Source organism: Grus americana, chromosome 2 (assembly GCF_028858705.1).
Source record: "Grus americana isolate bGruAme1 chromosome 2, bGruAme1.mat, whole genome shotgun sequence".
NCBI lineage: Eukaryota > Metazoa > Chordata > Aves > Gruiformes > Gruidae > Grus > Grus americana.
Genome location: NC_072853.1, coordinates 99,575,239 through 99,601,354, shown reverse-complemented (window position 1 = coordinate 99,601,354; position 26,116 = coordinate 99,575,239). Strand labels below are relative to the sequence as shown.

The 26,116-nt window shown below is 38.9% G+C and overlaps 1 protein-coding gene across 2 annotated transcripts; it reads left to right on the top strand.

Moving 5' to 3' along the window:
• Positions 1-986: 986 nt before the first annotated feature.
• Positions 987-22,649, top strand: DEK (DEK proto-oncogene). Of its 2 annotated transcripts, XM_054818051.1 has the most exons (11): positions 987-1,234; positions 3,155-3,301; positions 5,031-5,132; positions 5,649-5,758; positions 8,855-8,949; positions 11,680-11,800; positions 12,954-13,136; positions 16,204-16,336; positions 18,577-18,725; positions 20,048-20,116; positions 21,044-22,649. In XM_054818051.1, the coding sequence occupies exons 2-11, from the start codon at positions 3,166-3,168 to the stop codon at positions 21,053-21,055; spliced, it is 1,110 nt and encodes a 369-aa protein (XP_054674026.1). In that variant the 5' UTR covers positions 987-1,234; positions 3,155-3,165; the 3' UTR covers positions 21,056-22,649. The 2 variants fall into 2 exon arrangements, with proteins under 2 accessions (XP_054674026.1, XP_054674027.1); XM_054818052.1 differs by lacking the exon at positions 20,048-20,116 and having other exon boundaries at positions 991-1,234.
• The last annotated feature ends 3,467 nt before the right edge of the window (positions 22,650-26,116 follow it).

Here is a 26,116-nt window from a genome sequence, read left to right as displayed (position 1 = left end):
ATTTTGTAATATTTATATTACACTTATTTCCTAGTTTTATTACCAATTCTACATGACTATGCTTTACACGCACCTAAGATTAACAATTCACATCAGTGTGACATTTCTCTCATTTCATCTGTCCTCTTACCCCTTTACCCAGTCCCTCCCAAAGTTAAGAGCCACCTTCCTACAGCTACTCACGCTAGCCACAAAGCTGCTGTCAGTACAACGTGGCTTCGAGATAGTCACCGGCACTGGCTATTTCGGGCTACTTTCTCCAACGTATTTTCTGAGTACTCCTGACCCCTGCTGCAGGCACGTTAAGCCCAGCCAGGCCTCCTCTCCGGTTTGAAGGTTATGTCTTAAGTTCTGACAGGCCACAGCGCAGGAAGAAGGAGCGGGCCTTTGCTCTTTCGGGGGCCGCCTGTGACATCCCAGCCCCGGCTGCTGCTTCAACGGCCGCTTTCTGCCGTTGGCCGCAACGCCTCAGCCTGTCAGCTCCGCTGTCGCCGCCCCACGCTTCTCAGGCACCCGCAGCCGGAGGGAGACGCGGCCGTTAGAGTAAAACGGGACCGCAAAGCCCCTCCCGCCCCCACGGGAACGAAGGAGGTAGGACCGCAAGGCTGCACGGGAGGGAAAAGGGGCTTTGAACCAGTACCCGCGGAGAGCCACGACCCGACAAAGCGCCGGTGGCGGCAAGGTGAATCAGTCCCTCACACGCCTCCCTTGCTCCGCTCCACTTCCCTCCTCAGCAGGGACAACGGCCTATGGCGGAGGCGCGCCCTGCCTCCCCCCTGCCGCGCGCCCTGCCTCCCCCCTGCCGCGCGCGCTGCCAGACGTCGCCGCGGGCGGCACCGACCGGCGGGCGCACGTCACGCACATGCACACACCCCGCCACAACAACCCTCCCTGCGCGCGCACTCTCCCCTCCCCTGCGGCCACCTCCCCGCGCCGGCCGGGCCGCGGGCGCTGATTGGCCGCCGCCTTCCCGCTTCCTTCTCTCTGTCCGAGAACCCGCCATTTTGAAATCCTTGTTGATTCCGGGAGAGAGAGAGAGAGAGTGACCGACCGACCGACCGCGGGACACGGAGCGCTTGCCTCGGGGGGGGGGTGTGTGTCGCTGTGTGGCGGGGCGCCCGGCCCCGCCCCCTCCCTCCCGCTTTCTCCCTCCTCCGGTAACTGTCGCCTCCAGCTGCTGTTGCTGCCGCAGCCGCGCCCGAGGAAGGAGCCAGAAGCTGGGACTCGAGCTGAGGTGAGTCTCTGCCGCCATGGCTATAACGGCGCCCGAGAGCGCGCTCCCGCCTCTCCTCCTCCCACCTCGCTGCGGACGGGCCGGGGTGGCCCAGTGAGGCGGGGAGGGGGGTGACGAGGGGAAATGAAACGGAGCCGCTGTGCCACTGGGCTCCTGCCCCGTCGGGGGTTCGCTGTGTGCCGGGGGCGCTTGTCACCGACCCACTGGCGACGTGGGGACCGCCTCCCTCCCAGGTCTCCGCGAGGCGACGGACTGTGTTTTCCGCCTGAGGTGTTTGCTGGGCGCTCTGTCTTGCCTTACGGCTGGGCGGCGGGAGGGGGGCGGAACGAGCTCGCTGCCTGCCGATTTGGGGGTGCGGTGGGGGGGTATGATGGCACTCGCCGCTACCCCCGCCGGCCTTCTTGGCCGCCGGCTCCTCCGGGCGCTGCCCGTCGTCATCACTTTTCCCGGCCTCCGACTCGCGAGTCGGGAAGAGGACAGGTGGCGAGTCCGTGTCTGAAAAGTCCTGGACGAGGGTGGGATGTGCTGTTGTGCATGGGTATCCTTCCCGGGGCGGCTTGCGAGATACCTTCTCCTGGCCGAAAGTACTCTGGACTTAAGTCTTCCTAAAGATGGATCCTAGTACCGTTTTTCCCTAAGCAGGTCGTCCTCGCGGACCTGGTTGCTGAAAAGCTAAAAAAGTTTCTTATTTTCCTGTTCCCCTTCTGCTCCTGTTGAAAGGGGAAGGAAAGACAACATGTAGTATTTCACTTGTTTTTTCACTTGTGCGGACAAGTAAAATTCAGACAGTAATACCGTGAAAAAGTCCAATTACTTTTCTGTGTCAAATGAAATACTGGTAGTAATACTCTGAAAGAGATTCCCCCCCCCCCCCCCCCCCCCCCCCCCCCGTGATTTAGCAAACAGTATTAAACTTTATTTTTCCCCTGACTTGGTAATATAACGTGTTTGTCATTTGGAGTGTTTCTGTTCTCTGGCACCTGCTAAGATTGCATGTAAGCAGTTGATTTCATTGTTGTTTATTGAGTCTGACCTCTTGCAGATAATACTGGCTTTAATATCAGAAAAAGAAAACGGTTAATCCTGTGATATTTTTTCCACAAGGGCTTGTACAACTGATGCTGTACTTTGTTCCAGATCTGTAGACAATGAAAGATTTTGAAAGCTAGAATTTTTCTAAAATGAACAGATATGGTTACTTTCCTTTGCTAGATGTATATTCTTTGTCAGTAGGGAAACGGTACTCGTCAAAGTGAGATATTTTAATTTTAAGGTTAACGTTAAAGTGACTTCAAATGCTAAGAAAAGATTCCTCTTAAATATGCTAAGTATGAAGCGTTTATTCTTTTTTGTTGTAGATCTGCAGATTAAAAACAAAAAGCATTTTCAAGCCCTAAGTTGTCTCAGCTATTTGAATTCTGAAAGCAGTGTTAACTTTTTCCAAATTGCTCATAACTTTTTTTTCTTATTTTTCTGTTCTCATTTCCCATCTAAATATGTAGCTTGTTTAACTTATTAGGAAGCTGGTATGCATAGTTAACCACAATCAGATCCATTTATAATATGGTGCACTAAAATTGTGATATCTTAAAACATTACAGTTCTTAATAGATAACAGCATCAGCTGCTTTGAGTGGGTGTTTCCAAATGCTTCACAAAGCAAGCTTGAAAACTTGTGTGTGGAGAGAATTGATAACCTTTTAAACTGTTCTTAACCAGGCTAGTTGCAGAATGGATGGCAACTCCTTCTGAAAAATTTTATGTATTGTGTGTATGCAGAATACTGTCTTGAAGAACGTGAACAATCACAACATGAGCACTATGACATTACTTCTACCGTACAGGAAGGTTTTTTTAAAGCAAGATTCCTGTATTTTTCATGTATAATGCTATATTGATGATACTGACTGATTTTTACAGAACCATACACCATGTCTTCTGTTGTTTCATCAAAAGAAGATACAATGTCCTCTGAAAAAGCAGATGAGAAACAACCTGAAACTGAAAACAAAGCTGAGGAAAGTGATGAAGATGAAGAAGAGGAAGAGGAGGAGGAGGAAGAAAAGGGTACGTGTTTTTCCACCAAATAAGTTTTCCTTTAAAAAATGCCAAGCTTACTGAATGCTGTCTCCTGTGATCTCGGCTAATTGTACAATTATTGTTTAGGAGATTCCGTGGTCCATCTATCTCATGGGTCATAAATCACTTCCCAGTAGATTATAACAGGCGACACTAGAAACAGTGATACTGATGTTCCTCAGAACAGATTGAAGGAATTGTCAGCATCCTGGATTCCTACACTAGGAGGGTTTTTTTGTTGTCGTATAAACTACTAGATGATTATGAGGTAGCATCCTTTATCAAATTATTTGTATAAAAATGCGTATCCAAAAAAGAATCCTCTTTTGCAAGTAACACTCTGAAGTGATCTGTGTTTTCAAAAGAGAGAAACTTGAAAAATCTGTGCAGTAGCTTTGGAAACAATACAGATGTCTTTGCTTAACTACTGTGAATTAATTTACTGGGTACCGAAAATTAATTATATTTGAAGGGAGGATATTCAATTTGACTAATTTTGTCAATAAAAATTGTGGTGATATAGGACAAGCAAGCAAGGCAGGTTTTGTGTTGTGGCATGTAATTGAAGGGAGTAGTCAAGGAATACAACATGTGATAAAGGAACTACTATGCAAAAATGTTAATTTCAATCCCATTGCGACATCTCTAGGTGCCTGTTTTGCAAATGGCAAATGAAAGCATCCATGGAAATAGAGCTGCAGTATGGCACAGTGAAAACCAAGTCGCTGATGGTCTTGGATTCTTAAAAGAGCTGAAGTTTGTCTTTAGGAAAGATGGTAGAAAGAAAAGAGATTATGCTCTTTGGGAAACTAGAGTAATTAGAGTTAGACAGAACAACATATCCAGTTTTGATTATGTTCATACAGATTTTGAAGCTGCTTTCAGATGTTAACGTCAGGATAGCCCATCTGTTTAGCACTAAGGATAGTTTGATTTGAGGTCAAGTATTTTAGTATGAAATGTTTAGGTGAAGCTTTTGGGTTTTTTCCTGACATGGTATCATTAAAGTATTGATGTGCAGTGTGTACATAAAACAATCTAAATGTATTGATTACTAAGCAGTACTAGAATTACTGGGGATAGTGTTCTTGTAGTATTTGTGACACTTATATTGTGGCCCGCGGGGTGCTATGCTGCATTACCCTGTGAGGTGTAGTACAGTCCCGCTGTGCTTGTGCTTTTGCCTCTCCTACTCATCTGTGTGGGTCCTCCAGTCCAGTAGCAGGAAGAGAAGGTGTTTGCAGCCACACTGCACTCTCCTTTTGCCCATCTGGTGGTAGCATTCTCCTCGAGAGCGCTAAAGTGAAGCTGTGCGTGTAGAGACTGGGGCATCCCAGAAGGACACTATGCAAACAATGCCAGTTCTATACCTCAGAAAGGCCGTGAAGGGAGAGAAGGATGAGTTTCTGAGAATGCATAGTGCTGCAGTCTTCATCGGGGGTGAAGTTGCCTTTAGGAAATGCCCAGACTTGCCTTTAAGGTGGATGAAAGATTGCAGTTAAGAACTAGAGGCTCCAATATACAGAGACTAATATACAGCTCCATAGAATCCCATTGACCTATTAGCCAAAGATTTGAAAGTCTCATAGTACCTGGCTATATCATTATCTATTTTTGGTTTGCCTTTTCAAAGATTCAGTGTTGTATTGCCTGTCGCTACAGTTGAATCTGCTCATGTAATGGAAACCGTTGAGTTTAAGGAAGCTGTCTTTTCCAGAAAAGAGTCTCATTGTTGAAGGAAAAAGGGAGAAAAAGAAGGTAGACCGACTGACCATGCAAGTGTCCTCGTTGCAAAAGGAACCTTTTACAATTACACCAGGTAAGCTTGTTCTCTTGCATAAGAATTATCAGTGTTGGGAATGATAATGAAACATCTTAAAAAAAATCAGATTATTAATTTGTTGTAGATGAAACCCAACTTAAGAGTCATAATTCATTTTAAAATAGTAAGGCTGTTATAATTATATGACAACTCTGTTTTATTCTGTAGCACCAATTTAAACCATAAAAGTTATATAATGTTTAAACTTACCTGGAATAGGATCTTAGTACCTAGCCACCACTAACAGAGGTAGGAACAGCTAGAATAAAAAGAAATGCCAAGTCCTCGTACCTTGATCCTAAGTAGTATCAAGTAAGGAAGATAAAGAGACTGTCAGGATGCCTAATTGATAGGAAAAGGCCTGCTTAATGTTGTAACTATTATAATGTCTGATGCTATTTTGAAACAACTTCTTTGCTTTAAAAAAAACCCAAACCAGTAGATAGTTGAAGTTATAAACACATAGGTAAATACTAATGTGGTGAATTGCATAATTGATTTTAACTGTTTCAGGAAAAGGACAAAAACTCTGTGAAATTGAGAGGATACAATTCTTTCTGAGTAAAAAGAAGACAGATGAACTTAGGAACCTGCACAAACTGCTCTACAACAGGCCAGGCACTGTAAGAACTTAAAACCAATGTTGTATATCTGTTGGTTCTCATGCATAGTGAAAATGTTTGTAGTATAGTTTTTTACATTTGCACGTATGGATCTACTTAAGTGTCATTTATTACAAACTATTTTAAAAATGAATATTGCAGGACCAGTTGAGCAAGCCCATCATTTTTCTAACTCCTGTAAACTACTTTCCCTATAAAAATCCTATTGAAAGGTGTACTGAATTGTAAGTCTACTTGAATATAGGGGGGTTTTAATTATTTTTTTTTAATGAGGAGAAGTGTGGCTTACCTTATGAGGATGAGTTGGAAATAATTTATGATTCGCATGCTAACAGCTGCAGACATGCAGATCACAATCAAAACACTCCATGTTGTTATTTTGTTCAACATAGCTTTTTCTTAGTACTACTTTTATGTTTGAAACCTGTTAGTTTTAATACATTGCTACTTGCCTAGTCATTTTTTCCTTTAGTTTGCACAAAGCAGTAGAAAGTAAAACTACATTATATGTAAAATCTTGTTGTGGTTTAACCCAGCAGGCAGCTAAAACATTCACACAGCCATTTTCTTGCTTCTCCCCCCAATTGGAATGGGGGAGAGAATCAGAAAGAAGAAGCTAACACTGGTGGGTTGAGATAAAAACAGTTTAATAGGACAGAAAAGGAAGAGAATAATGATTATGATGATAAAAGAATATACAAGTGATGCACAGCACAATTGCTCACCACCTAAGCTGATACTCAGCTAGTTCCTGAGCCGTGCCACCTCCTGGCCAACTCCCCAAGTTATAAACTGAGCATGATGTCATGATATGGAATATCCCTTTGGCCAGTTTGGGTCAGCTGTCTTGGCTGCGTCCACTCCCAGATTCTTGGGTGCCCCCCCACCTTCTCCTTGGCAGGCCACTATGGGAAGCTAAAAAGTCCTTGACTGCTTGGCAACAACTAAAATATCAGTGTGTTATCAATATTATTCTCATACTAAATCCAAAGCACAGCACTATACCCACTGCTAGAAGAAAATTAACTCTATCCCTGCCAAAACCAGGACAATCTTAATAGTGATTTTTGTCACATTTATCTAAGACAATTAAAATATTAGTTAAAAACTGATATGCTCACTTTTGAATTTACAGATGAAATGTAAAGAAAATACAATAGCAAATCTTTCATGGAGCCCTTTATGTATCAGCGATTATGCCTTAAACTTCAGAGTAAATATGACCCATTTTTCTTGCTAATAGAGACAAAATGCCTATAGAGAATTTAAGGCAGAATAAATTTTACTATTTCAATACACTTACAATATTTATAGGAATTTGGTTTTAATATCTTTGTATTTTGGAAACTTGAACAGCTAGCACAGAAACCAGGAACTGAATAGTACTAGTACAAATGCATGCTAGCTGTAATATCTCAGACTACTGCTGCAAATGTAGTGCTTGTTTAAATCGCAGCGAAAGATCTGTTGCCTCAAGCATTCAGAACAGCAACAGTATGTGTTCATTGAAACCTACTTCTGTGAATTATGCTAGACTAGAAAATTTCAGTTTCAGTGCATACAGAGTTTTACAGAGTTTTGCAAACTTTTGGATTGTCCTTCAGTTGAATTTAATTGTTTAATAGGAAAAGTACAATGACAGAACTATGTAACTCAGTTAACTAGCTTTACCATGGAAGTCATCAAACTTCATTCCCTTACCCTTCATGAAACCAGTAACACTTTTCTACTATCTTTGGGTGGACATACTGGGATACCATTACCTCGGAGTCCATCTTTCCCACTTTAGATTGCAGATCTAAGACATAACTGATTTAAGAGAGTGTATTGTTTATTGATTATGCAGCACACTACTAAGAAACTAACAACAGAATGATACTGTTATTATTATTAAATCAATTATTAATAAATAATAACTGGATGCGCAACTATTCAGAGTTTCATAATTATGTGCAAATGATAAAACTATAAATTGATATTTAACATTTCTAAGTCATACTAATTAGACACAACTGCTATTGAAATATAGCTCTCACCCTTCCCTCCTACACCACTTATTTGGTTGCAATTCCACCCCCCTCTGCTCTGCTTTCCAACACTTAGTGTTTTGGACATAGACTTGTTGGAGAGCCCAGCTGGATTGCTGCAGTGTCCCAGTGGTCTGTGTCCAAAGATATGAGAATATATTTATTTGCTTCAAAATACTTTCAGTTTGGAAATACATCAGTATGGTTTCATTCAAAACTATATTTAATCAGAATTGTTGGGAGCTCAGAATGCTGTTTAATATAGTGAAGATCAGATTTGTCTTGTATGCACATTCTGTATGTGCTTTGGATCACAGTTAACATTTTTAATAAAATGTACCAATACCATCTGCAAATTTTCTTTAGGTGCTGGACAAAGATAATTACCTTTGGAAAAGGAGCTTAGCTTTGGTAAAATTATAAACTAATGGAGAAACACCAGGAACAAAATTTGTAGAATTATTGAAAGTGAGTTCAGTTATTCTTGATAGTGTTATAAAGATCTCAGAAGAATAAAAGATTTTGGGATGCTTTTTAACTTATTTTTTGGTAAAAGGAGATGGAGTGAAAACAAAGAACTTAATATATTTGTGATCTGATGGGAGCAATTTTCCCATTATAAGGGCTGTCACAATGAATGTTCAACCCTTTTCAGCCTGTAGGTGTAATGGTAAAAGTTGTGAATTGGGTGGTATGTAAATGCAAAAATTGGTCATGCAAAAGAAAAAGTTGAAAAGTACAATCATGGTCCTATGTAAGACTTTAGAAAAAGCAAATAAAGCAAATCTGCTTTAGCAGATTGTAGAATAGCGCATTTTATTTCTACTATATAACAAATTACATAGTACAAAGCATGCAACAGGCTTCATGTGATCATAGTTGTGCAAATCTGTAAATAACCATGTAGTACGTCCTAAACTGTAGGTTATTACTTAAAGGGTATAACTTTTTGTCAACAGAAAGCTAACTGCTAGAATATATTTTTCTTGTACGAAAAGTTAACAAATGTTACTGGATGAAATCTTTTAAACTACTGGCAATGGAAAGTAATCAGTGTGTTCTGCTCTAGGTTGCTTCCCTAAAGAAGAATGTGGGTCAGTTCAGCGGGTTCCCATTTGAAAAAGGAAGTGACCAATACAAAAAGAAGGAAGAAATGTTAAAAAAGTAATGATCTCTATTGCTACTTAACATTGCTTGACTCATGCTATATATTCCTTTTTATTTTCAAAATTTTACTTCCAATTAAAGTTTAAGCTGAGTGGCTGTTTCCAAGAGCTCTATGATGTCTTTCTGAGCTCGCTTTGATCACACAAACTGATCTCTTAAGACAACTTGAAATGTATTAAAGAGTTAAATTGCAAACATTTTATTCATAATCCATACAGTCCTGACTTTAACTATTGCATGCTAACTGGCAGATTCTTCTGCCAAGTGAGAGGAAAACTTTATTTCCCCAGGGCAAGCATAGTGTTGTGAAAACATTGTGCTCTATTCCTGGTGCGGACTGCATCCTTCTATGCCTCAAACCCTTCCTCCTTCAGAATTAAAGTCATTTCTGCTTATTGTATATTAAACACAGTCTTATTCCTAGAATCACTGTAGCAACTAGTCTAACAAATCTTTTTTTTTCTTTTTTACTGCCTCCCTACATAAGTTGCTTCTCTATTAACAGGAGAAGCTGCTGCAGCTTGGTTTTGACTGCACTGAAAGGGTTTAAAGATGCCCCTGCATATTTGCGCAGCTAGCTGTAACAAATGGAAGAACTAATAACTTCTACACAATTGATTCTAAATTACTTTTTTTGTGTCAGTTTTTTGATAGTGGGAAGGCTTCCAGAATTTGGAATTTGCAAATCTTCCTTCCTCAGATAGGCAGTTTTCTAGGAATAGAATTTGTCAAATACATGTGAATCTACAAGACAAACTGTCTCAGGATGAGAGTTTTGACTGTTTCCCACTGATTTAATTGGATAATGTTTCCCCTTATCTGCAGAAGGTTACAAAAGAAAGTATTTTTGCAAATTTTTCTTCATGTTTTCCCTATGAAAAAACTGCTAGTTAAGTTTTGTTACCCTTCAGTCTTCAGCAAATATCCTGAAAACTGGTTGCATTGTCACCCTTATATCAAGGTGCTGAGCCCTGTGTGCTTGTGTTACTGTGGTAAGTTCTGCTGCTCTTCATAGCTATGTATGAAACACTGCTGATTAGATTATTAATTTATTCTGACTACTGGGTTGATTTCTGTCCGTACTGTACACTTGGATGTCATCATGTTTTAACAGCATCGAACAAGATGAACAAAGGGCAAAATTTATTTTGCAGAATCTTACTGTTCAGTTTCTAAACTAAAAAGAATGAGGGTTGAGGTTGCTGTGTGGATTAGAGTTCTTGGATTTTGTAAGTCAAAACGACTTGCTGTGGAAGTTACTGACTCAAAACTTGTGTGCACGTGTCTATTCCACACTTGAACTGCATTTTAATACTTAGTACAATATGTTTGTTGTTTTCTGCAGATGTGCCTTCAAAGCATTAAAAATATGAAAGGATTTGGGAGGCGATATTTATTCTTCGTATAAATACAAGGGCAAATACCATGTGTAACGCGTCATAAGGAATTTTAGTTAAGGCAGCAGTAGAACCATAAAATCCTAAATTCAGTATACAAGGTCTTGAAAATTTGAAACAAACTTTGATGCTGTGCAGTTTTGAAATCTGTTAACAGGTTAAGTGGTTTTAACTCTATAGTATTATTGTCTTTTAAAATGTAAGAGACTGACTTTTGATTCTGCAGGAATACCTTCCAAGTATTCAGTGTATCCGCAAAAGCTAAAAAGGAAGGCTCTCCACATGTTAAGATTGCACAATATTTTTTTTTTATAACCTTGTGTAGAAAAATGATTGAAATATTTGACTTCATCATTGGAAGGATGGTGGATGAACTGTACTTTGAGGCAGGTAGATGCACCAAACCAGTCAAGATTTCATGTTCCCATGCCCTAAAACGTGGGAGGACAAAGTTGTTCTGCCTCCTTAAAAGTCTGTGAGTTTAAAGGGACAGTCTGAATTAAATGCTACTTCAGAGAAGTTGTAGGCCACCATGAAACAGTTGCACTGACTTTTTAAATCAACAATGAAAAATAAGTTTCCTTTGACTGATTACCAAAAATAGCTATTAAACTTGTGAAAAATGGTCAGACAATGGAATCCACTTTTCAGGCAGAATTATACAAAATGAGTGAAGAAGAAAGCATAAGCATTTGAAGGGAGGTAACAGGTAGAATAAGTAGGGTTTCTTTATTTTGTTTTTCTTAAATCTCATTAAGCTTGCATTCTGATGTCATACCCTCACAGGATTTTCTTTCTTTCCACTTTTTCAATACTGGTGGGACAAATGATGAAGTGGGACAATTGGTTCAAGATCCTTTTGGAGTAAAGGGGGTGGATGTCAGAGTTTCATTTAACTTTCTACCTTCATCAGATGTACTTCTGTAAAGGGGTAAGGAACCAGAGAAAATAGAGGGAGACCAACTGCCCCCTAAGAGTTCAACTCTTGTACCTACTGCGTTCATTTTCCAAGATTGATTCTTTCCAGTGTGGTAGATTAGGAGAGATTCTGGGGAAGATTTTTTTTTTATGAAGATTTTAGACCTTTTACATATCCTACTTCACACGCATGTGGATTTGGGAATTTTGGTTTATTTTGCTTTATGTAATGATGGTGGCGGTTCTTTGTTTAACCATAGGTAGGACTCAAAACGTAGTTGAGTGTATATATTCATGTCTATTGTCAGGTTGCAGACACAAACCAGATAGCAGATTCTAACATAAAAATGTTGACTGATTGTTTAGGATGTGATACTGAATCTTTTTTTTTCTTTTTTTCCCCCCTCTCCAGATTCAGAAATGCAATGTTGAAAAGTATCTGTGAAGTTCTCGACTTGGAAAGATCAGGAGTTAATAGTGAGCTGGTAACCAGAATCTTAAACTTCTTAATGCACCCAAAATCTTCAGGCAAGGTGAGATGCAGATTGATATGCTTCCTGTTATCTTCCTTTTATAGCTCTGTTCTGATGAGAAATGCAACTGTGTCTATTCCTTATTATTTGCTTGTTACCAGTGGTGATACAATTACTATTCTAACTTACAGAAGTAACAATGGCTTCTTGAGAGTAGCTCTACTCCTGCAGGCGTCCATAATGAGGGGGGAGGACTTGGATAGAAACTATATGCTTACACGTGCACCCATTACGCACTGTTAGCGCAAAAAAGTGTATGTGGTCAACACATGAAGCTAGAGATATCCACACCCAAATACCATAGATAGCTTCTGCTTTGTGGTTGAATGGAAGGGAATAGACATAATATGCAAGCAGGAAAAAAAAAGAGGTGTCAGAGCAAGGAAATAAAACATGAAAGGACAGGAAAATAAGCTGTCAGATGTTACTTGGATGTGCTACAAGTTGACGAGTGTATGTGATCACATTTGGTCATCACAAAACAGAATTTGTTGCAAGGCTAGGAAAACTTGCTTGAACTAGTATATGCTAGTGCGCTAGGTTCAGCTGCCAAGACTACTAAACTCTGTTATTAATTTGGACTTTCATTTTTTTAATCTAAAAGCAATACTTAAATAGTTAGACTGGTGCTCAGGAAATTACATTTATTCTCAGCAAACACTGGTAAGTGTTGTGAACAAGGAGCCTGCATGCTGCCTTAGGGACACTGATACTGAGTGACAACAAAAGGCATTTTTGCACAAGACTTGACAGAATTCCTGCCTCTAAGTCTTCTGAAAAGTTGTCAGCCAATGTAACCAGAAGAAAAAGCTTGCTTTTATGGGTTCAGGAGGGGAATAGGTAGGTAAAAGGTTCCTTCTAGATTGTTCTTCCTTACTACCCTTTCCTAACCCCCAACCTCTGAAGATTTATTTGGTTAGGGGAGTGGAAGGGGTGCTTAGCTTAGAACTGAAATGTTGTTTTACTCAGGTCCATCTCTGCTTACCGCAAAAAGTTATGGCTTAAGTGTAGTACATAAAATATTCCTATTTTTTGTTTCAAGTCTGAAACCTCTATATTTGTTTACTGTTCTTTCATGTGATTTGAAGGAATTTTTATTTTTAAAATTCATTTTTCTATTCCTACTTGGATAACACACCTCCCTGTCTCTCAGCCGCTGCCAAAGTCCAAAAAAACACCAAGTAAAGGTGGCAAAAAAGAACGCAGTAGCACTGGAACAACAAGAAAAGCAAAACGAACCAAGTGCCCGGAGATCTTGTCAGATGAATCCAGTAGTGAAGAAGATGAAAAGAAGGAAAAGGATGACTCTTCAGAAGAAAAAGAAAGTGAAGATGAGGTAATGAGGGGTTTTGTTTATTGTTCAACATAGGGCTAAAACCATTTGTCTGCAATTTGTCATAATGTGGTTGTTATTGATTGGCAATTCTTGGAACAAACAGAGTTAGGGGCTAAGTGATGTTTAACTGAAGGAATGGTTTGAAAGAGAAGGCAACACATCTGCAATTTATAAGAGATTTTTATAATTTCTTAGTGCATTAAAGTTAGAGAATAAGATAAAAGGCAAGGGTTCTGATTTTTGGATGTATATATGCACTTTATAAAAACCATTTGCTACATGTCATTTTAGGGCAGCCAGGATTTCAAACGTAATTGATTGCATTTCTTGTATCATCTTACAGTATCTATATTTTATTTACTACTTTTTTCCCCCCTGTGTAGGGTTTGATTGGATACCTAGTACTTAACTTCTAATTTAGTAGAGGTCCCTGACCTATCTGGCTGCATTGGTTTTGGATCTTGGTTCCCCATTTCTCCTGCATTTTATGTCCTAATCTCTCTTTCAGGGTTCTGTGTCTTGGATTGCCAAGATAAAGTGAGCAACGTAGTAAGCGGCCTTACAAAGATCCCATCAATCTCCAAAGTGTTCTCATGTCACTGTTATTTTCGGTTCTTTATTTTCTTTGAAGCTTCTTTTAGCCTTGTATAGTAGGAGAGAAATGAGATGGACTTTGTATTTAAATGCAAAATACCTTTCTTTCTGCACAGCCCTGTACTTAGTCACAGAATAGACACAAAACGTGGAGGGCCAGTACAAGTGTACAGCTGATTTGTGTACAAAGCGTACACTGGTTAGTCCATATATCTGAAGCCTGGAAAAAAGAAATTAAAAGGAGTTACAGGCTCCATCTTAACCTATATTTTGATTTAGATGGGACTGCCTTTTTAGCTGTAGAGCCCTGCAGCAAACAGCAATTAGTTGACTGTTGGTGTCCAAGGAAATACTTTATAGAAGCTATGAACCTTTGGCTGTAATGTAAGACAGTTATTTACTTGGTTTACATTCTGTCTGTTGCAGTGGAAGTGTGACAGGCTGTTAAGTAAATAGTCTGAGCTATAGAAAATAGTAACAAAAATCTTTTGTCGACAGGCCAATTTATGTAACTAACTTTTTGCCACAGTCATTTTGATAGGTGTTGGTTTTAATTTAAAAAGATGGTTCAAGGAAATTCCTTATGCCTCCATGAAATAAACTTAATTTTTAGTTTGCCTTTTTCTTTCCCCACAAATGGCAAATTTAAGAGGGCTGAAATACTGAAAGTTAATTTTTTATATTTGCTCATCTCTTCAGCAAAACAATCTTTCTGTTGTGAGGAGAGGAATATAGCTTTCAGAGACAAGAGTTGTCTTATAGAAATTTTTTCAAGAATTCAATTATTTAAAAACAAACAAGCAAAAAACCCACACACAAAAAAGACAAACAACGCCTCTCAAACAAAATCCAGCAAAGATGAAAAACCTCACAGTAAACCCCGTTGATCTGACTGGGTCTTCTTTGCCTTCTTTCAGAAGGTAGGAGTTATATATGTCTGCCAGGCAATAGCTGAGTAGAGCGAAGTCTTTGGAAACTGAAGTTGACTTGCATGAAGTAAAAGCTTAATTATTACAAAAACACTAGTATGTCAAATTAGTTTGAATACAGAAAATGGTGAAATGGAACATGTCTGTGTTTGTACAGCTTTAGGTTTGCAGCACTTAAAAGGAAAAAGTTAGATTTATGACACCCTCTAACATACTACAGATGGAAAGATGTAGGTAGCATATTTGCTTTGCTGCCCCAGCTCCACTGGAATTTTAGGCATAGTGGCTGGAGCAGATTGTCCTCAGACTTGTATGTCTCTCTTCATTGCAAATCTTTCTTTAAACAATACAAACAAAAAAAATCTTACAGTTACCTGGAAGCAAAAGATACCTGAAATATTTTTGTGTGCTGGGGGAGCATAATTTTATTAAAAAAAAGAAATGTGAGTACTGGGTTTAATTTTGGACTTTGCAGCTGGTGATGGAGCTTTAGCAGAAACTCTGAAGCTGAAAAGTTAGAAACTGCAAACATTTATTTAGAAATGGGGCGATCCTTGAGTGTATTTTCTGAATTTCCACAGTGAAAGTCTTTATCTTTTATTTAACACTGCAGAGTGAGTGCAACTGTAACTGAGCAAGCCAATATAAATAAATATAATCTAGTTTATTAAATACTAGTTTCATGAGTTGCACCAGGTACTAATAGGTGAAGCCATTAAAAGTTGTGTGAACTAATCTTAATTGTTTAGATGTGATAGTTTACTCAGTTGACTATATTCCCATTTTAAATATAAATTAGAATTATGAATTTAGTAGCTACTCTTAGTTAATTTGTTTTGTTTCATGATGTTCTTTCTCTGTAGTATGATTTGTTCCTGGTCAGTGTTCCATGTTTGTTTCTGTGAGGAAAGTTTTCAGCCTTGTCAGAAGTATTACCTAAAGATTTTGTATGTTAAGCACTCATTTAATTTGTGCCAAAAATGCAGTGCACTGATATGCTTATACCATATGTATTTATGTTCCCAGGTTCTTCTGTTGATGTTAACCTAATGCAATAATTTTTTGGGGTTTCCTAGTCACAATAATTGGCCAAATTACGGATTAGCAAATGTAGTTCTCCTCAACTAGTGCAAAAACAATTAGCTGCATGTAGTCTTGGAGAATTATAGCATCTAGAAGTAATTGAATACAACATACTAAGTCCTTTTTTAACATTATTGAAGTTATTTTATAAGATAATTTTAAGTAATTATGAATGGAAAGTTGTAGCACAACCAAACTACTACTATCATCAAAAAAGTTCTAGCTGTTTGAGCTTAAGAGTCCATGTAGAAGGACAATGTGAAATTTAAAAGAATGTAGGAATACTCTTTGTGGACATTTCTACCCCTATACCATAGGGGGAATATTGCTAGTAAAATATAGTAATTAAATTTGCTGATTTAGTTTGTATTAACAGAAGGAATAATTTCCATTGTGGAAAAGAAGTACAGATTGTTCGGATAGAAACCATCATTTTAATCTTCTGTTTTTCTTCTTTATAGCCCCCTAGAAAAGCATCTAAAAGAGAAAAATCTAAAAAGATGACTTCTAAAACCAAGAAAGCTGTGAAGGGTGCGAATGTCAAGAAGGCAGATAGCAGCACTACTAAAAAAAATCAGAACAGTTCTAGAAAAGGTAAATGCTTTAAATCTTTTATCATACATTGTCTTGCAGCTTAACTGGCATGTTTATTAGAAAGCAAGCATTTGCACCTAATTGTGAAAGAAAATAGAATTTTGTGAATTGTTGGCTTGCTACTTGATATTTCTTTCCTTGCAACAGTCATTTTTTAAAAAAAGTTCTTAGTTTGGGAAAACTTTATGCAATTTCTGTTGTATACATATATATACTTTTTTTCGTATATAAATCGAAAGTATCAGCCTAGTTGTCCCTTCTGGAAGAATGTTAGCAAAATTCTGTTGGTGCTTCTAGAGTTACTTCCCATGAATTTTATAATTGATCCACTAGTATAGATCCCACTGTGCATGTCTCTTGTTCAGCAGTGTGATGTGGTTTTTGTGAATATAGGCATCCTGTTGCCTTTTTTTTTTTTCATATCTGATGATATGCATAAAAAGTATACATACCTTGAGTTTCTTAATACCCGTGTAAAGATTGCAGCAGTGCAGGTGGGGACAGACTGGGTTTCTTTCTAAGCAGCTTTGCAGAAAAGACCTGGGTAGGGGCAGATGGTTCTCGCAGACAAACGAACAAGTTGAACCTAATTCAGCAGTGTGCCCTTGTGATAAGGAACGCTGACAGCACTCTGGGCTGTTCCAGCAAGTGCGTAGCCAGCAGGTTGAGGGAAGTGATTATTACCCCCTATTTGGCACTTGTGAGCCTGCCTGGGGAGGGCTGTGTCCGGCTCTGGGCTCCCCGCTGCAAGACAGGCGAGGACATACTGGAGCAAGTCCTGTGGAGGGCTACCTAGATGGCCATGGAGCTGGAGCACACAATGTAGGAGGGGAGGCAGAGAGCTGGGCTTCTTCAGCCTTAAGAGGAGATGGATAAAGAGGGATCGTACAGCAGTCTGCAACTACCAAATGGGGGAGGCAGGGTCAGGCTCTGCTTGGAGGTACATAGTGAGCGGACAGGAGGTGACAGGCACAAGCTGCCTCCAGGGAAATTGCAATTACGTGAGGGTGGTCACAGAAACAGGGCCCGGAGCAGTTGTGGAATCCCCGTTGTTGGAACTCAACCTGGCAGGACCCTGAGCAATCAGCCCCATGTTGGCCCTGTTCTAAGTAAGGGCTTAAACCAGATGATCCCCAGAGGTCCTTTCCCATCTTAAAGTCTCTGGCACTCTATGAGATAACAGCCGTGACTTGGTCACAATTGTAGTATGACTTATTAATGCATCGTATGTCCATACTGCAAACATACTTCATTTAATGCCAATATTGGCATATGGATGCTATAGCACAGACATGAGTTCAGATTGATTACTCTGCTTGTCACTGTATTAAGAAAAGGAATGGTTAAACTCTTAGGCATAGAATTATGCTAAACTTGTTTCATAGGCTTATTTCTCAGCAGAATAAACTGGCCTGTGCTGAACTCAATGTATTTTCAGATTAGCTGCTGGCAGTACTAATGTGGCTGACTGTATGTGTGTGTATGCTTTATTTTGTCATCAACATAAATATATATATGTTACATATGCATTTTGCATATATGTTACGTAATATATTCATAATTTCTTCTTTACTGCATTTCTGGTTTGAGTGTATGTTTGCTGTACAAAAATCAAAATGTTAAGTAGGTCTTTCTGTAAGCTCATTATCTAGATTGTTTGGCATCTGCTCTGAATTTTGTCTTGTTGGCAGTAGAGGAACTGAGTGGATGTTGGAGTTGTGCAGTCTAATTTTTTTGCTGCTGGAAAAGATTGTAGGAATGTCCTGTGCCTCTTCACTTTATGATTCTATTCATTTGTTGTCATGGTGTTTCTGATAGCATGTTCAGTAATACAGCATTGCCAAATTACAAAATCTCAGTGTGCAGTGCTGATGGGAGGGGGGGGAATCTAAACTCCTTTTTAAACCAAATAAGTACTTTTTTTTAGAGCCATAATATCTTAATTTAGAATTGCTGTAATAAACCTTTTTTTAGTTTGATAGAAAGTATTGAACAGATTAATCTAGAGTACACATTGATTTGTAAACTGATAGTTCATCAACAATGATGCGGATTCATAAATAAATGTAGTACTGATAGCATTAGCTTTATTTTTAAATTGGTGGTCTGGCAAGATGTCTATTTTAAGGGAGAACATCTGTATCGCATTTGGGGAAAGTTCTAATGGCTTCTGTTTTGGAGGAAGAAAGCAGACAAATTGAAAATCTTTTATTACAATTCAAATTATTCTTCATATTTAGAAAGTGAGTCTGAGGATAGTTCAGATGATGAGCCTTTAATTAAAAAGCTGAAGAAACCACCCACAGATGAAGAACTTAAGGAAACTGTCAAGAACTTGTTGGCCAATGCAAACTTGGAGGAGGTCACAATGAAACAAATTTGCAAGGAGGTAAGCAAATATGATTTTGCAATCTCTTTTTAGGCAGTGGGTTGTCTGTGAACTGACTTTTGTCATCATTTCAGAAATGGAGGCTTGCACACTGCACAATGGTTCAGAAACAAAGTAGTTTTGCATTGATTTATTTACTTGCTAACAGCTATAACAAGGAGAGCTTTAGTCTTAAGATACGCAACGCTGATACCCAATATTAAAAGGGAAGTCTCCAAAGAAAAAATAGCTGCATGGAAAGTAGCAGTGTTACCTCCAAAACAACTGCTGCGTATTAAAGTGAAAATATTAGAGATGTTGAGACAGTGCAGCAGCTTGCTACTGTCAAAAGGGGAGGGCTGTGTCCTGCTCTCTGTACATTTCTCCTGCTCACCTTGCTCTCATTCCTCATATGTTCTTTTTGTGAGTCCATTCAGCTCTCATCTATCAGCAAAAAATGAATAGTTCTCAGCTGAGTTAGTGAGTTGAATCAGTTCAGCAAGGAATCTATTATTTGTCAGGATAGGTGTCAGGAAGGGACCGTGTGGCCGGGAAAGGGAAAGGTGGGGAAAAGTGACCAAAACACAGATGATACTGTTAACTGACTGTAGAAAATGTCAAGGTAACTTGCATGTTTGTTTTCCTGGTACTTCCAAGAAGTTGTCTTGGGAAAATGAAACTAGAAGTTATTCTTAAGAGAAAACTGTATGTTTATACTCTGTACAAACTTTTTGTCATGTTTATAGTCATTTTAGTAGCCTGAAATTTGGAATACTGAAATAAAATACTCTGCATTGGTTGTCAGTGTTGGCATCTGTTTGTTGTTTGTTTGGTCCTCTCCTACCCAGTTAACCAAAGAATAGTTGTAGAATAGCACTCAAACATGTTGACTCTTCTGTTAGTCTCTTGAAAGGATCACAGTTTTACTTATCAAATCCCAAGGCTTATTTATTTTTTTATTATATTTGTTTAGCTTCCTACACTAATGCAGGGTTATCTGACTAATTCCACAGCATGCAAGACAAAGGTTGGAGAATTCTTATTTCCTGACATGGCAAGCTAGGCATTCCAATTTGTCGATGTGAAGAACTATAGTACCAGTTTAGTCAGTGACCAAAAATAAAGAAACCCATGTATTTAAATACTTATTTGGTCAAAATAAGGACAGGAAAATGAGCTTGTCACTTTCCGTAATTAGCAGAGGGCATTTTGGCAGTTGTAATACTAAAAGAACCACACCAATTTTTGCCCTAATTTCATTTAAGCGCCTTCTATTCATACAATACATTGAAAGAAAGTAATTTGAGGTTTGTTGTTTTGTTTTTTTTTTTACTTTTTTTTAGGTATATGAAAACTATCCTAGTTATGATTTATCTGACAGGAAAGACTTCATTAAAGAAACAGTCATAGAGGTAAAGACTTTATCATTTAGAAAACATTCTGCGTTGTTTTTTTTTTTTTTTTCCTTCAGCCTATTAAAGTGGCACAGCATCCTGTTACACTAGTTTTAATAGCTTCCTATGTAGTATTGGAAGTTTAGTGCTCTGATAAACCTGAACTCTGGCTCTGACTTTTTTTTTTCTTTTGTATCCCTCTTTCAAAAATAACCCCTTCAGACTATTTTCTTAGCATGCCACTACTACTATTACGAATTTCTTTGGTAAGCAGAACTAAAATTAAAGCTATCATCATTTTTGATGACGTTTACTCTCTGAAAGCTATGCATTTGCTTTAAATTACAGCCTTGGCTGCAAGGTGCCCTATAATTCATGCACCGACCACATACATCCGTAGGTAACAATGCATGAGGTTGCATAAGCCCTGCAGGCCTGCAAGCTCTGGCAATGAGAGAAGTATAGAGATAGATAGCTTTTCTCTGTATGTGCTTGTGGTAGCACAGTTGTAATGTTGCCTTTGAGTTTGCTGCACTGAATGAAGATTAAGCCTGATCTAATGTATTCATTGCAAAAGATTTATTGTCCAGTCTGTGGTTGGTAATTTTCAAGTTCAATTACTTTTGTTTGCCCCAAAAGTAAAAATGGAACTAGAGAAGTGAGGCTCACTTAATGGAGTTAATAAAGTAACTTTTCTTTCTCTTGTGGCTTCATTTGCAGATGTTGATATATGGCTATCTAGAAATAGTTATGTCTATGTGCTGTGCATACATGTGTCGCTATCAACAAAGGCATAAGAGAGCAATCTGTCTGCTGTAGGGATGTTCCTGGGTTTTTTGTGATAGCAAAAGTAGAGTGTATTTTCTTGATAGTCTGATGCAAAAGGAGAGGCTGTATGTAATTGGATTGAGAGAAAGGAGAAAACTAATACACTTCTCATTTCAGTTGATTTCATGATCTGATTTGACTGTGGGAAATGAAGATTCCTGGTTTTATGTTCCCATGGATTTGAAGATCTGATAGGCACCAGCAACAGGAATGTGTCTTACCCTTGTGGTATTTAGTCAGAGCTGATTCTGCTGATCTAATGTTAAGAGTGTTGATGTAAATTGCTTTGTGTGTCTTTTTTTTTTCCTTCCCTAAAAACAAAACTGCATTTGATGCAGTTTTTAGTTGAACATAAGTTTCGTGCATGGCAATAAATGTTCCCTTTTTTTATAGTTTTTGTACATTTTGACTTGCTTTGTATAACTAGATTCATTAGAACCATCATAGCTTTTTAGTGTGGATTACTAGTTTGCAGGAGATTTTAAAATCAAGTAAGATGAAAGCTGTTTATCTGCACATATACATGCAGAGACTGGAATATTGCAGTATTGGTTATAAGGATATTTTGAATACATATCCATTCTGAAAATAACAAGAATTAGTCACATATTAATGTCTTTTGTATTCTGATACATTCTACAGATACAAAATTATTCTAAATCTAGATTACTGTCTTGCATGTGTAGGCACTGAGAGAACTGTCAGAGCATGGTAACTAATTGGCATATAGATGTTATTTTTGTACTTTTAAAAGGCTTTCTGTTGTGTATATAAAGTTATTTCAGATTTCTTTTGTGCAAATCCATTTTTTTAAATCTTGTTATCTTAGGATTTATGACATGAAATGTCAGTGTTCAGCAGTGAGGCTGTGATGAAAAGTGGTATGCAGAAGTTTCATGAAACTACAAACCAGTTGATTTTACAAAGTTTGTCACATCTTACCTTGTACAGAAACTAAACTGTAGTTTTATACTTCAGCTTTTCAGCGTTTAACTTTGTACAAAAAACTACATACACATTTGTTTTAATGGCTTGACATAGTAAATAAAATCCCTCCGAAGGCTATAGGGAAATTTCTAAAGTTTACTTTGCAAAAAAATCTTTTACTTTAGTGTCTTGACTTGATGGCCTAGCATCTCAGAAGTGGGTATCCAAGATGTACAGCTGGGAGGCTCGGTAGCTTTGGAAGCCCACAGCAGGGCTTCTGAATCAGGCAGCACTGATGTGTATGCTTAAGCTCTCTTCTGTATGGGAAAGCTCTTCTGAACCTGACCCTTGGTGCCTCGACCTGGACAATGGTACTTTTAAGCCTTCAGTCTTGAACTTTGGCCCACAGCTTTTCAGATCAAAGTGAACTCTTTGCATAAATTTTTGTTGGTTTAGGTTTCTGTTCTCCATACACTTTGTTGCTAATATGGGGAAGTCCTGCACTTAAAATCATGAAACTAATAGTTGTTGAAGCGTGGGCTGCCACTAACACCATGAGCACAGAATCCCTCTGACTGTAGTATTGCTGGAAAGACAAAGTGTATTTTTTTGAATTTTATTATTGTACAGTTGAGAAATAAGGGTTCGTAAGTGATCTAAATTCTGAAAATGTTCAGCCAATTAGACTATTAATCTTCACACACTTATTGACTTTCTTTGTGTGTAATCATTTATAATAAGGCTGGATGTAATGGGGGTTTTTGTATTCAATAAATGTCTTTCACAAAAATGTAAATGAATTTTGATGATCTAACATTTGCTTAAATATATAGTAAAAAAAAATCTATACAGAAACAAGATTGTTGTCTTTATCTCATCTGGTAGAAACTATTCAAGCCTGATTCAGCAGGCTTCTCTACTTTAAAGATACTACTGCTGAAATAGATATCCTTGCACCAGGATAAGATTTTCTATCTTCTGTGAGGTTGGTTTGGTTTTGTGTTTTGTTTTGTTTTTTTTTCTCTGAACTATCTTAGCATGAAGAACACTTTTTAATTTGCAATTAAAACCATCAAAAGTCTCCAAGTCCTTCTTAAAAGTGGTAAGTTACTTGTGTCAAGTTTTGTTGGGTTTTCGGATGGATTTTCTACAAATACTTGAACTGCCTTGTGATTTTTATGTAAATACACCAGTCAGTTTTAATTATGTGCGTCAGGAAGTGTTTTTAAGATGAGTGACTCCCAAGTATAAACATTTTTAATAGTGTAAATTCTAACAAAAACTTAGAAAAGGATAGTGTACTTCTATTTATTGTATATACACATTACTTGCCACTTTGGAATTGTGCAGATGGAATGGAAGTGAACTTGGCATCCTTCAAATACTTTGTTTAAATCTCTTTACTACAACTCAGTGTAGTCCTCAACAGAGAAGAAATGTCTGAGTTGTTTCCCTGCTAATCCATACCAGTCTGGCTGCATCTGACAGAAGATTCCAGTTCTTTCTACAACTGGGGAAAAGGTTGCAAGAGAATACTAGAAGGGTAAATAAAAGGTCCTGCTTATCCTGATGCTGTTGGATTAAAAATGCAGCTGAGCAGGGCTCTAAATCCTGTACAGAGATGCTCATAAAAAATAGAAACTGGCTAACTGGATAAAAGGCAACTGAATAATGTGTTCAGGCATATACCTTCCAGACACTTAAGATTATGTCCTGGACATTGTGTTATAGAAAAATAGTCCTACCATTTTGATTTGATTGCCTACAGCATAATTCCTACAGTTCAGTGTATTGGTTCCTCTGTTAAGTCAAGTCTTTGGTATTTAGTCTTTTGGTTGGTGACCTGCAAACCCACACAGATCAATCTGAATGACTTGCTTATATACATGACTGTTCTTATGAGTGAGCTTGGCATTTGAGGTAACAGCATATGGGCCCTGTAGGAGAAAGATGGAGAGGGCTAGGTGGGGAAAGGGAAGAGTAGAAATTTTGAGTGAAGAGAGGTCATGTGTCTTCAGGAAAAGAGCTGAATTGGAGTTATGTGGTAAGCTGTGGTATACTGCTCAGGCATGTCTAACCAAGATGATGCAACTTTAAGTGCCATCCCACTTTTTCCCAGAAGCTCTAGGGTATAGCCGCCTTGGACTTAAGTGGGCTGCTTATAGTATCTGTGTTCCTTCTGCATTATCCTGTTACAAGGCACATGACAAAGCAAGATATGAATGTCTGGGTTTAGATTAACCACCAGTAAGATGGACTTAAAAATAACCCTTTTGGAGCCCAGTGCTTAATCTGGCTAAATAATGCCCCTGACAGCATGGTGGTTCCAATAAGGTTTATTAGCTCTGTTGCTGTTTCAGAGAGGGTGGCTTGTGACCACTTGGGTAGATCTAATTATTCCTGTTTCCAAATCAGAAAGCCAACTATAATCAAGTAGCTTCAACTGAGCTAGATGAAAGCATTCCTGAAATGACTTTTGGTGGTGGTTGTTATTTTAGTTCCTATTATTTAGGAAGAACAGTGGAAAAGTCTATAAGGCATCAGAATACTGTCTGAAAACTTGTAATAAGAAATTTAGTAAAATCAATGTTTCACTTGCTAAAAAAAGTTGAGAAACATCTTCAATGCTGATGAAGTGTGTTATTTTCCTTCTGCAAAGCAATGTCTGCCCTGCCTTTGAATTTGGAAAAATTTATTAAAGCAAGTAGCTGAAAATTGTACGTCTAAAAGATTATTCAGATAGATCTTGACTTGCAGGAGAAATGGGCTGACAGGAACCTCGTAAGAGTCAACAGAAGCAAATGCAGCATCCTGCCTCTGGGATGTTATAACCCCATACAACAATGCGGGTGGGGACAGACTGGGTTTCTTTCTAAGCAGCTTTGCAGAAAAGACCTGGGTAGGGGCAGATGGTTCTCGCAGACAAACGAACAAGTTGAACCTAATTCAGCAGTGTGCCCTTGTGATAAGGAACGCTGACAGCACTCTGGGCTGTTCCAGCAAGTGCGTAGCCAGCAGGTTGAGGGAAGTGATTATTACCCCCTATTTGGCACTTGTGAGCCTGCCTGGGGAGGGCTGTGTCCAGCTCTGGGCTCCCCGCTGCAAGACAGGCGAGGACATACTGGAGCAAGTCCTGTGGAGGGCTACCTAGATGGCCATGGAGCTGGAGCACACAATGTAGGAGGGGAGGCAGAGAGCTGGGCTTCTTCAGCCTTAAGAGGAGATGGATAAAGAGGGATCGTACAGCAGTCTGCAACTACCAAATGGGGGAGGCAGGGTCAGGCTCTGCTTGGAGGTACATAGTGAGCGGACAGGAGGTGACAGGCACAAGCTGCCTCCAGGGAAATTGCAATTACGTGAGGGTGGTCACAGAAACAGGGCCCGGAGCAGTTGTGGAATCCCCGTTGTTGGAACTCAACCTGGCAGGACCCTGAGCAATCAGCCCCATGTTGGCCCTGTTCTAAGTAAGGGCTTAAACCAGATGATCCCCAGAGGTCCTGGGGATAAGAGGACGGTGATATTATGTAACTTGCCCTGCCTCTTCACCTGACCTTGTTCACTGGACTGTACTGAGTCATAGACTTGCTACTTCACTTTTATTTCTGATTGAAGTTTTAGACAGCTGAGCTAAAATGAAAAATAAAAAATATTCCATCACACCAACTGTTTTCTTGAAGGATTTTCATGCTTTAGGGGAGTATGATGAAAAATACTGATTTGTACTTTATTTTAAAAGCAGCATTAGGATTTTGTTTCCATTTTAAAGATTGTTATTCATAGAATGAAGTTAATTTTCAAGAACAGTGTCAGGTGTAATGAAAATAATTTCCTGCAGGGAGTTAGCATCAGGAAAACAGCACATCCTCAGGATACAAACTTTGAATGGCTAATCAAGACTGACAGTGTTAGGGGAAAGCAGTGAATCTTCCACACAGTAACACTTTCACTGTTTCAGACCTACATGTGTTACTGTTTGAAATAAAAAAATAGTATTCCTGCTCCGTTTGAAAGCTTAAGTTGCCTGCAGTCAGACTTAATCTTTGTTTAGTCTAACCCACCCACCCACCCCCATTCAAGAAGAATAATGTAGATAAGTGTTATTGGAATTGGCATTGTTTGTATTTTAAATGTTTTGGGTCTGTAGCCAGGCTTGCACATGTGTATAGTGATCTGTACTAGTAGGAACCTTTCGGAAATTTCTTCTACAAAGTGCTCATACTACAGCTATTCAGTGAAAAGCATTAAGTGGTTCTCTGGTGATTT